The 15,440-nt window shown below is 33.8% G+C and overlaps 1 protein-coding gene across 1 annotated transcript; it reads right to left on the minus strand.

Annotated features, from left to right (window-relative positions):
• Positions 1-1,472: 1,472 nt before the first annotated feature.
• On the minus strand, positions 1,473-2,369 carry LOC138934128 (uncharacterized). The gene has a single exon (XM_070297567.1). It carries the CDS (start codon positions 2,367-2,369, stop codon positions 1,473-1,475), a length of 897 nt encoding a protein of 298 aa, XP_070153668.1.
• Between the last annotated feature and the right edge of the window lie 13,071 nt (positions 2,370-15,440).

Here is a 15,440-nt window from a genome sequence, read left to right on the forward strand (position 1 = left end):
AATTAATTTTTTTTATGGACATATACAGGATGTCCCACCAAAAGTGGTCACCCTCTTTTATTTTTTAAACTAAAAGAGATAGACCATAATAAATAATATCAAATTAAATGGTTCAAACTGAATTCTATTGTGAGCATAATGGTTACTTTCAAATGCTATCTATGTTAACGAATGGAGAGATATGCATAATTTTTTATAATAATGTGAATATTTTGATATGATAAAAGTTGTAGCACTTTGAAACGAATACAACAATGTATGATAAATATTTTATATATTACACGTGTTTTATCAACTTGAAATATCGCGGACAACGTCTACCTTTTCATTTTCGGCCCTGCGATATGGCTAACTTTGGATTAAATATTATAATCAAATGACAATATGACATATATCAATCCCTAATGCACGAGTCAGAAATTCGTCATAACGCAGGGCAGAAAGTGAAAAGATAGACGTCGCCCGCGATATTTCAAGTTGATGAAACTCGTATAATATGTGAAATATTTATATTATATCATACATCGTTGTATTCGTGTAACAATTTCAAACAGTGCTACAACTACTATGCTACTATCGTATCAAAATATTTACATTATTATAAAAAAATTATGCATAGCTCTCCGTTCGTTAACATAGATAGCTTTTGAAAGCAACCATTATGCTCACAATAGAGTTCAGGGAGTGGCCACTTTTGGTGGGACACCCTGTATATATATATATATATATATATATATATATATATATATATATATATATACATATATATTTTATGGTTATAAAAATAAACTATAGTTCTATATACATTAAAGAGATTATAATATAATTTTAAATATTTTATTTGTGTATAAGTAAACAATTTACATAACACAATTTAATATATATAATATTAATCTATGCAGTATAAAATATATGTTTATAACATAACTATCTAAATTGTTTGAGTAATCTTCTATGTATTAGATGACAATGGAATAGAAATATGATAAGACAGAGAGATCTTTCTTTATATTAAAACCTAACAGGTAAACTGACTGTATGTATGTAATGCTTTATTGGTCCCCTAAGGGTTTCAAGGCGCTTTTAAGGAGCGTACCCGAATCTTTACAAAACTCCAACTTCTTTCCACTTCCTCTCTCTTATTCCTCTCACTTCATCCTCCATCTCTCCTTTCTCTCGTCCCATGTCCATTCCTTCCCGTCTATCCAAATCCTTCTGTTGCTTACCACCACACTTCTTCCATACCCTTTTTCCCTCTTCGCTTTTTCCACCATCCTCCATCTCATTCTTCTCTCCTCCATCGTTAAGTCCTCGTCCACGCCTATCTTCCACAATCTCCTTATCTCATTCCTTTTCTCCAATATCTCTTCCTTGCCTTCTTCTTTATTCATTTCCACTATTAATACCTTTTTTCCCCCTTCCCCTATTCTTTCCACTACCCCTCTCATTTTTACCCTTCTCCCCAATACCTTCTACATTACTTCTATCATAACCTCCCTTTTTTCCTCCGGCTCTTTCCCTTCCACGCCTCTCCACACTACATTTCTTTTCCTTCTTTCTTCTAGTCCTCCTCTTGTCCCTTCCTCTTTTCTTCTCTCTTCTATGTCCTTTCCTTCTCTCCTACTCACCTTCTCTTCCTTCGCTTTTCTTTCCTTCCTCACCTTACTCCATTCTTCTTTTCTTCCATTCCTCTCTTCTTTTCTCTCCTCCTCTCTTCTCCTCCTTGTCCTCTCCCTCTCCTCGTCCTCCTTTCTACTTCTTGTCTGCTTCTTCCCACTTCCAATTCTTTCTCTTCTCTCTTCTCCTGAACTCTCTTCCGTGCTCTCCTTTATCCCTTCCTTCTTCTCTCTCCCTTCTCCTCCTCTCTCTTCTTTTTTCCTCCCTTCTCCCGACCTGCTTGTCCTCTTCTCCTCTTTTCCTCTCTCCTCTTCCTCTCTTCCTACCCTACTCCCTCCTTCCTCTTCTCTCTCTCCCGCTTCCTCTTCGCTTTCCTCTTCCCACCAGTATTTCCTTTCCCTTCTCTCTACTCCTGCACCTGTACCTTTCTTCTTCCTTTCTTTCCCTACCTCCCTTTCTTTTTCATTGCCTGATTCTCCTGATTCCTCTCTCCTTTCATCCTTTTTCATCACAATTTCCTCCTTCACTGCTATCTTTGCTCCCTCTAACCCCTTCTTCTCTCCTCTTCCCTGATCTCTCGCCTCCTTTCTCCCTTCTTCCTCTTCCTCTTCACTCTCCTCTTCCTGTTCCTTCGATGCCGCTGTTTCCTCCTCCTTTTCCCTCCTTCCTCTCGCTCTTTCTTCTCTCCATACTTTCAGCTCCTTCCTTATTCCCCTTACCTCCACCACCAGCTCCTTCAACCACTTTTCCATGTCTCCTTTCTTTTCCTTCTGCTTTCTAATCTTCTATTCCGCCTCTCTCTCCTTTCACTTCCTTCACCTCTTTTCTCCCAACGCACTTTATCCTTTCCAGTTTTTCCATCCGCTACCTTTCTCCTAACCTAGCTTCCACTGCATTGTTTCCATATCGATCTACGACCTGCTCGATCCATCTCGGTCCTCTGACGCCCTCTCTTGAGCCTTCTACGTCCAACTACTATCTTCCTTACTCGGTCCGTCCTCTTCCTTACCGACTTTCCTTCTACTTTCTGTTACCTTTCAATACTTCCCGCTTGCTTTCCTTTTTCTCGCTCTTCTCCCCTTCCCTCTCTCTCCCCCAACAACCTAACCTCCAGACTACTCCACTTTACCTCTTCTCTTTTATCGTTCCTTTACTCTCCAACTCTCCCTTTATTCGTACGTGTGCGCCTCATTCTTCTCTTCTTACTCATCCCCTTTCTGACTCTCTCCTTCTTCTTTGAATCCTTTCCTCCTCACTTTCTTGACGAGTAACGATTACACGTTTATTTCTTGCAACCACCATCTTCTACTCCAGGTAAACTGACTGTAAATCTGATTTCAAATAAATTTGACAAATCTAAAAATTATAAATAATAAATAAAACTTTTCACAAATGCAAAAACTTCGATCCATATTAAATTTTTTACATTTTTTTTTAAATTATGCAAAATGTTATAATTTTTTAAATTGCAATAACAATTTGACAAATATTGTCATATTTTACAAAGATTGTTACATTATTCTATGATTCAAAAAATTATACATATATGTAAAATATTTATAAATGTACAAAAATATATAAAAGTAAACAAACTTAGATATAAAATTAAATTTACTTCGATTTACCTGTAATATTGTACTTCGCAAGAATTCGTAGAAAAATCACACTTCTTTTTTAATTGTTCTAACAATTTAATAAGATTCAATTTTTTTCTGTTTGCGATAATGTTCTGTTCGTAAATATTTAATAATTTTATCTTTTATTTTATGTTTTTATTAACATTTTTATTACTTTTGCCATTTCATCTTGGGATATATTTTTTAATTTATTATTTGTTAAATCCCCAAGGATATCTGATTTTGTTTGTCGAAGTTAAAGTTGAGATTGATTCCATATTGATTTAATCTATATTACTAATTTCCATATTCAAAGAAAAATTATTTAAATTACTTGAAGATTAACAGTTTTCTGGAGTAGAGTAATCAATTTCTACATTTTCTTTTTCTTCCTTCATTTCTTCATGTATTTCATTATTGTACAAACAATGTGTTAGTAATAGTGTTGAGATTTTACCAGCAGTGAAGAGTACACAATTATAGTTTTAGTGCAATATACGTTTACTATATTTTAACACAGAATGTTTGAATATAATCTTCGAAAAGAAATATTAATAAAGAGTTAGTCTCGTAATAAAAATGAAAAAGATCGCTCTGATACGACTGACCGCGCACATTGTTCAATTTCGCACTATCAAAACCCATATATATTTTGATTTGTGCCCTATATTGTGGATGAGATAATACTGCTTATATTTTCGCGCTTTAATTCAAATTAAGATTATCTCAACATCTCCCCTTATTCTCAATAATTTTTTTAATAAACAAAATTAAATTATAAATACAATTTTACAGTTAGTAATGTAATCTTACTGTACTAACATATTTCTAAACTTTCTAAATTTTATTGTACCTAACGGCTTTGTAAAAATATCGGCAATTTGATCGCTAGTATTACAATATACAATGTTGATATTATTTTCCTTAATCTTTTCGCTTATAAAGTGAAATCGCATATCTATATGTTTCGATTAAATATTCCTGTTTTAATAAGCTTGATAGCACTTTGATTATCGATACACATTTCAACGTTTACAGTTTTACCAATTAATTCTTCCAATATGCTTTTTAAAAATAATAATTCTTTACAACAATCAGCGGCCGAAATGAATTCTGCTTTTGTACTCGACAATGCTATCATAGGTTGTTTACGTGATGCCCAACTTATAGGATCTCCGCAAAATTCTATTATATACCCTGATGTGCTTTTTCTATTCTCTACGTCACTAGCATAATCCGCGTCGCAAAACGCTCTAAATGTTTGTACATTTTCTTTATTATTGTATGTTATTCCTAAACGCTTAGTTCCCTGCAAATATCTTAGAATTCTCTTAATATTAGTTATGTCTATATCAGAAGGATTCTGTATATTTCTACTATTATACGTTACTGCATAGCTCAAGTCTGGTCTTAGCTATGAGATAGAGTAGGCTTCCCACGGCTTCTCTAAAAGGGAAAGATTTCGTCCCGCCTCTTCTATTGTTCACTTCTGTGTTATCTAATATGGGTGTGTCCACTGATTTTGCATTGCTCATCTCGTATGTTTTTAGAATTCTCTCCGAGTAGTTATTTTGGTTGAGTTTGATGTCTTCTTGCCACTTTTCAATCTTTAAACCTAAAAAAGAGCTTGGATTTTTATTATATGTTATATCAAATACATTTTTTAGTTTTAGGAGTAAGTTTCTTAAATCTTGTGCGTTTTTGCCAAATAGTATACTATCATCTATATGAATTGCTAAGAGTGCCGAATTATCTTCTCTTTTAAAGATGCATTTCTCTATGAGCAATTGTTTTAAGCCATATCTTTTTAGTGTTTCCGTGAATTTCTTATTCCAGCTGTATGATGCTTGTTTAAGACTATATAATCCCTTTTTTAGTTTACAGATCTTGTTTTTCCTTTCCTCATATCCTTCTGGTAGATACATGAATATTTCCTCTTCTAATTCTTCATAAAGAAAAGCAGTTTTTATATACATCAAATTTTATAAAATTCCAATTGTTATGTGCCGAATGCAAATAGCATTCTTAAAGCAGCACCATTTACTACGGGACTATACAATTTCTCATAATCTATGTTCCTTCCTTGTCCACATCCTCTTGCAACAAGTCTGGCTTTATATTTACCATCTTCTTTAATTTGAAAAACCCATCTACTTGTTAAACATTTTTTTTCCTTTTATTTCGTTAGCATCAATTAATTTCCAAGTTTTATTTTTGTTTAATGAATCCTTTTCTTCTTGAATAGCTCTCATTTTTTCATTTCCTTTTATCATTACTGCTCATGGCTTCTTAATATGTCAGGTATGCGTAATCATTGTATCTATCCGGGAATTTTTTTAATCATTTTAGATCTCCTTGATGTGTTTTCTGTTTGCTCTGCTATGTTATCATTGTTTTCTATCACTGTTCTGTTCTCCTCATCTTCTTCTTCTTCGGAGTCTTCTTCAGCGGTTTCCACATCTTCTTTATTGTCGCTTAAAATTTCTTCATCTTCATCTAAATCTTTTTCATTTTGCATGTGGATTTTATTTTTCTTTTTTTCTATCAAGTTTTTATTCTTGTCCTTTTCTATTGCATATTCATTTTCTTTCTCTATGAAATGTACTTCTCGTGAGACTATTATTTTCTTCTTTTCTGAATCCTATAATCGATATCTTGTTTGTGTATATGCAACAAATTTCATATTTTTACTTCTATTATCTAATTTTTCTAAGCTGTCCTAATTCTTTCGCATATGCTGTGCAACCAAAGACTTTCAAATGCTTTAAGTTAGATTTTTCACCATTCTACATTTCATATACTGTTTGTATATTTACCCTTGTCGGACTTTTATTGTGTAGATACGCAGCAACTCTCTTTCTCTCTCTCTCACTGCTTTTCCTCGTAGTATTTTATTTTCTTCTTCTCCTGTAATCATTACTCTAATTTTTTCAATTAACGTTCTGTTTAGTCGTTCAGCCTTTCCGTTTAATTGCGATATGTACGGTGCAGTATAATTTATGAATATACTTTTATTTTTACATCAAGTTTTTAATTCCCTCCCTATTCTTTACCGTTATCACAACGTATCTCTTCAGCTTTTTGTTCCATTTTACTTCTGCTTGTGTTATAAACTTTTAGTTTCTCATACATTTCTTCTTTTTATTCCACAAGATAGACTGTTATGAAAATTGTATAATCGTCTAAGAAGATAACAAAATACTTGTTTCTGTTCTGTGTCTTTGGAGTGATTAATCCACAAACATCTGTATGTATTATTTCTAATGATTATGTAGTTCTCTTTCTTTGATCTTCAAAAGGTATTCTAGTATGATTTGTCTGTATGCATGTCTCACGATTTGATAGTTGTTCTGCAATTTCCTCCTTTTTTAGTTTAATACCTTCAGACAATTTAAGCAATTTGACCATATTATTTGTGCCTAAATGACCTAATCTTTCGTGCCATAGTTTTACTGAGGATCTTTTTTCTACTATCATAGCTCTTTCTATATTTTTACTATTTTGAACAATATATAATCCTGCATTGTTTCTCTTCCCTTTGAAAATAGTTCTTTTATCTTTACTTATTGTTACTTCATCTTTATAGAATTCGACTTTTCCTCCTTTTTGTGTTATTGCACTAACTAATAAAAGATTTCTTCTTAGATCTGGTATATATAATACGTTATTTAACTCACAATCTCCAGAGTCAGTTCCAGTCTTCTTCGCTGTCATGGTACCTTCCTTATTTGCTACTCCGACCTTTGTTATTATTTTTCGGGTAATTATTTACTATAACGGACCCAGCTCCAATCACGTTGACCTTGATATATGTTGTCAAGGACTTAATCCTGAATAACTTTTTCTTATAACTTAATCGGCGGTCTCTTATAATTTTTGAGATATTTAAAGTTTAAGTTAGATTCGAAACGAAAATTTAGTTTAAGTTATACGACGTAATCCACACCAAATTTTTGTTTTAAATAAGAAATAGGTTTGGGTTAGGTTATATCTTCCGGAAGTGGAGCCCCCCCGCAGGGGGGGGGCGGAACCCACTATATTCATGCATATACTTTACAATGCAAAACGAGGTTCAGCCGAGAATTGTTGTGTGAATGGGAAAGTGTATGCGTGGATGTAATGGGTTCCGTCCCCCCTGCGAGGGGACTCCACTTCCGGAAGATATAACCTAACCCAAATCTATTTCTTATTTAAAACTAAAATTTGATTTGGGTTAAGGGGGGAGGGGAGGTGGAACGCACTGTATTCATGTATATACTTTACAATGCGAAACAAGGTTTAGTCCAGGATTGTTGTGAGAATGGGAAAGTTTATGCATGAACGTAGTGAGTCCCCCCCCCCCCCTCTATTGTTGTGCTTCGTTCTGTAAACAGAGAATGTGTTGAAATCGACCTTGTTTCACGTGGAAAGTTATCTAGTTTCACGAAACTATGTTGATAATAATAAAAATATAGTTTATATTTAAACGCAAATATCAATATTGTGAACGAATACGTAAATTTTTTGAAATAATGGCAACATTGTATCCCTTAGATGAAAACAGTACATTTGCAACTGTAGAATAAATAAAATTTTTTATTCCTATGTGTACTGATTTTTTCTAATATTATATTAATTATGTAAAGACCTTGTTTCACATTTAAATCAGGGTTCTGATGCAGATGGACCTTGTTTCTTGCGTGGAAATTACAAACTTATGTAAAAATTAATATTTTATTTTTCAAGCTTTATTTGTTAATAACTTTTTAATAAACAATGACCGCCGATTAAGTTATAAGGAAAAGTTACTCAGGATTATGTCCTTGACAACATATATCAAGGTCAACGTGATTGGAGCTGGGTCCGTTATAGTAAATAATTACCCTTTTTTCTTCCTAAAAAAGCAATTTTTTTCCAAGTTGATTTGTTTTTATACATATTTTACAAAATTTCTCTGAATCTTTTCTGCAATCTCTTGCTATATGACCGATTTAATGACAATTAAAGCATTTTATGTCTTTACCTTTTTTAGTAGCATCTACCTTTTTACATGCGTACACTAGGTGACCCCTCGTATTGCATTTATAACATTTTTTTTCCTCTGTCTTAAACCCCACTGCTTCTTCTTGGTCCAATCGGTTCCTTGACTCTTTTGCTAGAAGTCTCGCTGTTAGATTTATTAATCTTCACTCCGCAGAGGATGTCGACTTCCATGCACTAATAAAAAATCTGTAACTCTCCGGCAGAGCTGTTAATATTTTAGAAATGATTATAATGTCATTTATTTCTTCTCCTAAACTTTTGAGTTTAAAAGCGAGATTTTTTAATTCTGTTATATACAATATGTGGCCATATCGGCATCATATCTCTTCTTATATTCAAAAAATTCCTGCATCAGAGCGCATTTCTGATGCTGAGAGTCTCTTTCATAAATATTTTTTAATTTTTGCCATATTTCAAAGTTTGTAGTACAAGTAATTACATGTATCAATGATTGTTTTTCTAAAGTGCTTACGATTATCCGCTTTGTCTTTGCATCCATCCTTCCTTTTCCATTCTGTTGCTTGTTATCCAACTGTTGGCTAATTTCCAAGTTGTATAATTTCCAAGAAATCTGCTGCCTCCAAGTGAATTTCTATCTGGAATTTCCACAGTGGATATCCATCGGCATCCTTTAATTTGTCGATGCCTTCCAACGTTCCAATCGTATTTGATGTAGCACACTATTTTAACTTTTTAACTAATCAGTTTATAATGTACCGAAAATTACACTGTCTCTTTATTTTTACTGTTTTATTACTTTGTTCTCAACACGTAGTTCTAGGCCTATAACCTATTGAGATTTTACCAGTAATGAAGAGTAATCCAATAAATAGATAGCTAATATATACATAAAAAATTAAGTTTAACATATATTATATGTTACGTCCAGACTCGAGGAAGGATGAGTCAAGGAAGGACGCTATCAATGAATCGATAACTATCTTTTATTGTCACGAAGTCAAACGCCTCGTGGCGTAAGAACCGGGTCGAACGAACTTGTAGATCCGAAAACATGGTAAACGACCGGGTTACTATTACGCTAGTTATTCAGATGTTCGCTCGGTGGTCTCTTTTTGGTAAGAGAATTTAATCTCTTTTACGCAGAATGGGACCGTGCGATTTTCGGGCTGGGAATGAGTGGGGGTTAATAAAGAGTTAATTTAATTTTAATTAATAAAATATTTTTATTAAAAGTTAATTTTGATTAATAATATAATCATAGATTTTATTCATAGTAAAATTAAGTTTAATATACATGGGTTTATTATAATAAACAAAAATAATGTTGAGAGTTAATTTATTGGTATGAATGAGTATGTGTGCGTGTATTTATTTTTTCGTAGGTGTTACATTAATGCAGAAAACATCAGTCAGAAAAATAAAGGAAAGATTCTATCTTTAAAATTAAATCTCTGACTGATTATTACAATGTAAAAGTATGTTTAATTGAACAAAAAAATAAAAAACATTATCAATATGTTGTTGATAATGAGGAGAATGATCGTGGAGAAAATGGGGGTTCAAGGGAAGGAGAAGAATGTTCTGGAGAATATACGGGAGAGTAACTGGGGGAAAGAGGAAAAGGAAAGGGAAAGAGGAGTAATAGATTCTGTGATTTATGTGTGTGGTAACTTACGATTATTAGTAAGCGATTCAGTTAGCAAACGATTGTTAGTGTTATTAATCATAAGATCAGAATTCGCGGTAGCCCGAGTTAAAATTCTTCTAGTCCTAGCGATTAACATGCTGCGATTCACAAAAAATAGGTGCCTGTTAGCCTTAACGCATTACTAGTTTCTGCCACGAGAAGCCAGAAAGCATTTTCAGCCAAATTTCTTGTAAAGCGATACGTTAGAAAAACAAGAAAAATGTGTCGTCGGTCCTTTCCTATCTTTCCTCTCTGCGGTGCATCCATGCAAACAATGCAATCGAGTGTGTACATACATATACAGACACACACCTATCACACTCTGAGAATTTGTTTCTTAATGTTGATGAACTTAGGTATAAAACCAAATATTCATTTATTGTCACTGCACGAGGTTTTCAATATTAATTCAAAGTTTGTTTGTCATTCTTGTCGACTTTTAAGACCGAGAAAAAGAACTTATATCAGCGCGAACTAGTGACTATGTCAAAAATTAGATTGTTCCATCAAGCACTCATACACCGTGTTCAATTGTGTGACACACTGTTTCTCTGTATCTCCTTGCTAGAAAGCACCCCATATTGCTATTATGTTGCCTCGACTATAATACAATTTACAACATAACAGCAATCTCACAGTTGACTATCTGGGGAGCAAAGCTGGAAAATGGATTATATTCCAAATAGCATATGAATTTCTTTTGGACGTTTTACCTCAAGTAGCAAATGTACGTTATTTTAATATCGAATGATATTATTTTTACATCAAATAATGTTATTTTGATGTCAAATAATAATATACATTTATTATTTGGAACTTGCGAAATATTCAGAAAATATTCTGTTGTATTTCTCATATTTTTTAAAGACATTCTAAGGAATAGCAAATAAATGAGCACCTGAAACTATATCTAGAAATATCCTCAAAATATTCTCTATTTCAGAATCCTATATATGTCCATAAGACATTCATAAAATGTTATCATTCTTGAAAAATTTATAATACGCCCAAATTAATTCAGAATATGTTATTAAGATACTTTGTATGCTATTTCAAAGATAAAATCTTAAGTCATATTTAACATTTTTCAAATTATATATTAGTGTAAGATTCAAAGAAAAATATGTAAACAAGCAAAGAGAATACAGTGGGGCGGTACGTGGCTTTGTGGCAAAATGATTGATCAGATAAGCGGAAGATCCTAGGATCGAGTCCCGATGGAATCCCAATATTTTTCCTCTGTTCGAAAAGACTTACAGATTTGAGAAGTGGGATACATCTCACTCGCTTAGAAAGATGGATTAAAAGAGTCGGGATTGCGAACGCGAAATACTTTGTGTGGTCGGGTAGACCTTAAACTAATGAAACTCGTCTTTGAGGTCCAAAAGCGTGAAAACTGATTTGTCACTCATCAGACAATCTTCTATAAGAGAGAATGGATATTTTTATTTCAATACACTACTATTGAGCTGTCTTAAATCTATGCATAAATATATAGAACGTTTTTCTTTTAATCTGGTACTATACGCGCACAATATAAGGTGATACGCTTGGTTTGATTAATATATTTCATGCGAACAGATTGTCCGTAATATTGCGAATCTGAGCACACTCTAATGCCCATGCTAGTTTTCATGGAGCATATGCATATGGTGAATCATCTTTGAGATGAACCTTTACATAATAATCGTCATTAATCAATCTTTTGTTTGAGCATAGAGTCGATAAAGATATTGCGTATTTGTTGTGTTACTGGATTATCGGCTTTATTACAAGCAATCATTTGTAATAGTGTTTGAGAAAATATCTATACCTTATTTTTTCCGTCGTTGTTGTTAGGGCTATAAATTGCCGTAATGTCACATTTATCCAAAAAGTCATGACCTATTATCACGTCGATTGACAATCCGTTGTAATATGTGTAGGTTCATATTAAAAGTGGCCGTAGGTACTTGCTCTAAGCAAATTGTAATTTCTTTTGACTCGTACATTAATTGTATATAGACGTATCGTTCATGGTTTTGTACAGAATATTTGAGGAGTTCTCATAGATATATTATATGTATATAGATAGAGCTTTATCTACTTAGGGACGTGGCACACAAAAAAATTTAAACAGTAAGAGTGCTGCCCCATAGACTGATATTTTCCGCGTAACGCGTATCGCGTAACCAATCAGATTTTTTATTCTGCGTAATAGAAAACGTGTAATGCCTCTTATTGGTTACGCGGCACGCGTTTCGCGAAAAATATCAGTCCATGGGGCCGCACTATCAGACTTAAGACTTAAAAATTTTATCCATACAGCGGCGTCTACAAAGAGATTTTAAGCCTTAACCCTTAAGAAATTGACCAATCACAGTCAAATATGAGGGGAATACTCGGCTGTGATTAATCAATTTCTTAAGGCTTAAAGCTTAGAATCTTATTGTAGACACCGCTTTTTAAGCAGTTCAAGGAGCGCAAACAGATAACAATTTACAAGAGTAGATTGAAAAGTTTTGGGCCTAACATAGAAATAAGTATTTTTTCGATTAAATATAGTTTCATTTTTCAACATAATCTCCTTTTAAGTCGATACACTTTTTCCAGCGATGCTCCAATCTCTTTAACCCGTTCAAATAGTAGTTGGCGTCTTGCTCTGCAAAATAGGCTTCTAGGGACATGATGACCTCCTCGTTCGATAAAAATCATTGACCTACGAGCCAAACTTTGAGCTTAGGAAATAGAAAAAAGTCGCTGGAGGGCAAATCTGGTGAATACAGTGGATGATCAATCAATTCGAACCGCGATTCATGAATTTTGGCCATGGCAACCATTGAAGTGTGAGACTGTCCAAAGTGAGCAAGTGCGGCACCCAACGCGCAGTCAGCTTTCTCATGCTTAAGGGCCCGGGCATATAAAAATACTTAAGCAGTAAGCCTTAAGACTTAAGAATTTCAACTATACGGAATTTTCAGCGTAGCTTACGTTTTAATATGGCTGCCTTACTGTTCGACCGTGATTGGTCAATTCGCTTACGTCTTAAGTCTTACTGCTTAAGTTTTTTTATGTGCCACGGCCCTAATTCTTTATGTAATATATGTGACAAATGTGTTTCTTCAATATGCCCACAGCCTCTGCTATCTCTTTAATCTTGATTCGGCGGTCATCCAGTATCATTTACTGAACTTTTTCGATGTTATCGGTGATAGTCACAGTTGTTGGTTGCCCGGAATGCTCATCATCAACCAAACTGGTACGACCACGTTTAAATTCAACTGCTCATTTTTTCATGGTGGCAAATGATGGAGCAAAGTCCCCGTAAACAGTTCAACTCGGCTTTAATTTGTAGGCGTATTACCTTTTAAATGCAAGAATTTAGCCACGACACGATATTCGATATTTTCCATTTTTACAAAAACATTGACATCGACTGACACAAACGACTGTCAAACAATAACTGAGTGTCCAAAATGGCTGAAATTTTCAGAGGTATCTTTTGAAGCATGTACAATTGTAATACTAGAATAGTTTTGACGAGTAACGACATCTACATATTGAGGCTCAAAACTTTTCAGACGACGTATACCATTAAGCTTAACAATTTTTAAAGGCGAATTTTTTACGTAAATCTTCTTACCAGAAAATCTCGAACTAATGCTACCGTTGTAGACGCTTTCGAGGTTGACTATATCGTTGCTACTGCAGCGATCGTTGTTAGCTGAGGCGTCGTCGGCTACTACTTCTTTTCCTTCAGCTTTGGACAATCCATCCTAAAATGACCCGGTTTTCGACAGTAGACACAAATAGACTTCAATTGTTGAGATCTTTGCGAGATAACTCATCTTCCCATAATTTTCGTATTGCTGCTCTGTTAATTTCACGGACTTGGATCTGTTTGTTCGTTTCTAAAGTAACCGCAGTAATTGTATGTTATCGCAGTAATTTAATGCATCTCCGTCTAAAATCGGTAATTATAGAAAGAGGGCAACCTCATGTATAACCTTGACCTTGATATATATTGTCAAGGTCATTGTCCCTATACAGCATAGAACGTTGTAACATCATTGCGGCAATGTTGCAAATGTTGCTGCAATGTTCTGTGCTGTATGGGATCCTGACCTTGAAAAAAATGACGGTCACGATCCGTTCAAAAGTTATAAAACATTAAAGTTTCCTTTTTGTACAATACGAAAGCACGATACAATGCCAATATTATTTGATCAGTGCTTTGTTTACATTCTTCCCAGACAGCACAAAACATGCTCAGAATCATCCTGAATATGTCCAGAACGATTCAGAACATTTCAGATTTTAAGATATTATTATAAATATATTTTATGAAAATCTAATATGCATACATGATTATTTTCAGTTATGTAGGCTATGTAATATAATTTAGAAATCTTAAGTATTATAATAAATGTTAATGTCCTATAAATGTCCACTGAATAACCCCTGGATATCTGCCCTGTCTATTCCCAGACAGCACAAGGATGTCCTTAGGACGTCCAAAGGGCATCCAGAATATACATGTAGGATATCCTCAGGATATCCCATTGTAATTCTCACATCTCCTCTGGATGTCCTGAGGAAGAGTAAATGATAGCCGTATATTAACCTCTGGATAATCCAGGGAGATCCTGTGGAACATCCTAAGGATTTTTATAGGATATGTTAGGGATATTTTTCGTATATTTCAAGGAGCAAATTTTAAAATTTAAATATAAATTAAAATTATGTTTTGTTATTTACTGCCAACATTAAAAATCTAATATTAAAAATAGTTCACCGTTCTTTAATATTTGAGGCTTTCGTGCTGTGCTTGAATATTTTAGGTTTGGCTCCCGGGTTTGAGTTGTGTAATATTTTCTAAACAATCCAATATCTGAATTCCTTATGTTGGGATTGCATCAGAAATTGAACTGATAGAAAATAATTACATTTGTAATTTCCTGTCAGTTGCTCTTTGCAAGCTTTATATAATTCTCATGACCAAATCTCAAATACGAGTTCGCGTGTCGCATAGCGGTAAACAAACGAACTAGCGGTTGAATACTATTGTTTGTAAAGTTTTTGGAATGTTGCGAACAGTAACATTTCACATGAAATATTAAATAAATAATAATTTTGGATATATGAAAATGTGCGCATCAAATTAAATTATTAATATTAAACGAAATTAATGTTAACAATTAATTGCACATGTATATGTCCTCTGGAAATCCAAGAGACATCCAATATAATAGACAGGGCAGATATATCCTACAGACATCCAGGGGTTATCCAGTGGACATTTATAGGACATTAATACTTATTATAATACTTAAGATTTCTAAATTATATAAAATAGCCGACACAATTAAAAATAATTATGTATGCATGTTAAACTTTTATAAATATATTTGTAATAATATCTTAAAACATCCTACAAGTGTCCTGAACCGTCCTGGACATATTCAGGATGATCCTGAGGATGTTTTGTGCTGTCTGGGAATAGTGCGCTGCATAGGGATAAGCGAATGAACTATAAACCTGTGGCAGTCAATCACTAG

Source organism: Polyergus mexicanus, unplaced genomic scaffold (genome assembly GCF_030449975.1).
Source record: "Polyergus mexicanus isolate NDT 795.1 unplaced genomic scaffold, iyPolMexi1.0 SCAF_6, whole genome shotgun sequence".
Taxonomy (NCBI): Eukaryota; Metazoa; Arthropoda; class Insecta; order Hymenoptera; family Formicidae; genus Polyergus; species Polyergus mexicanus.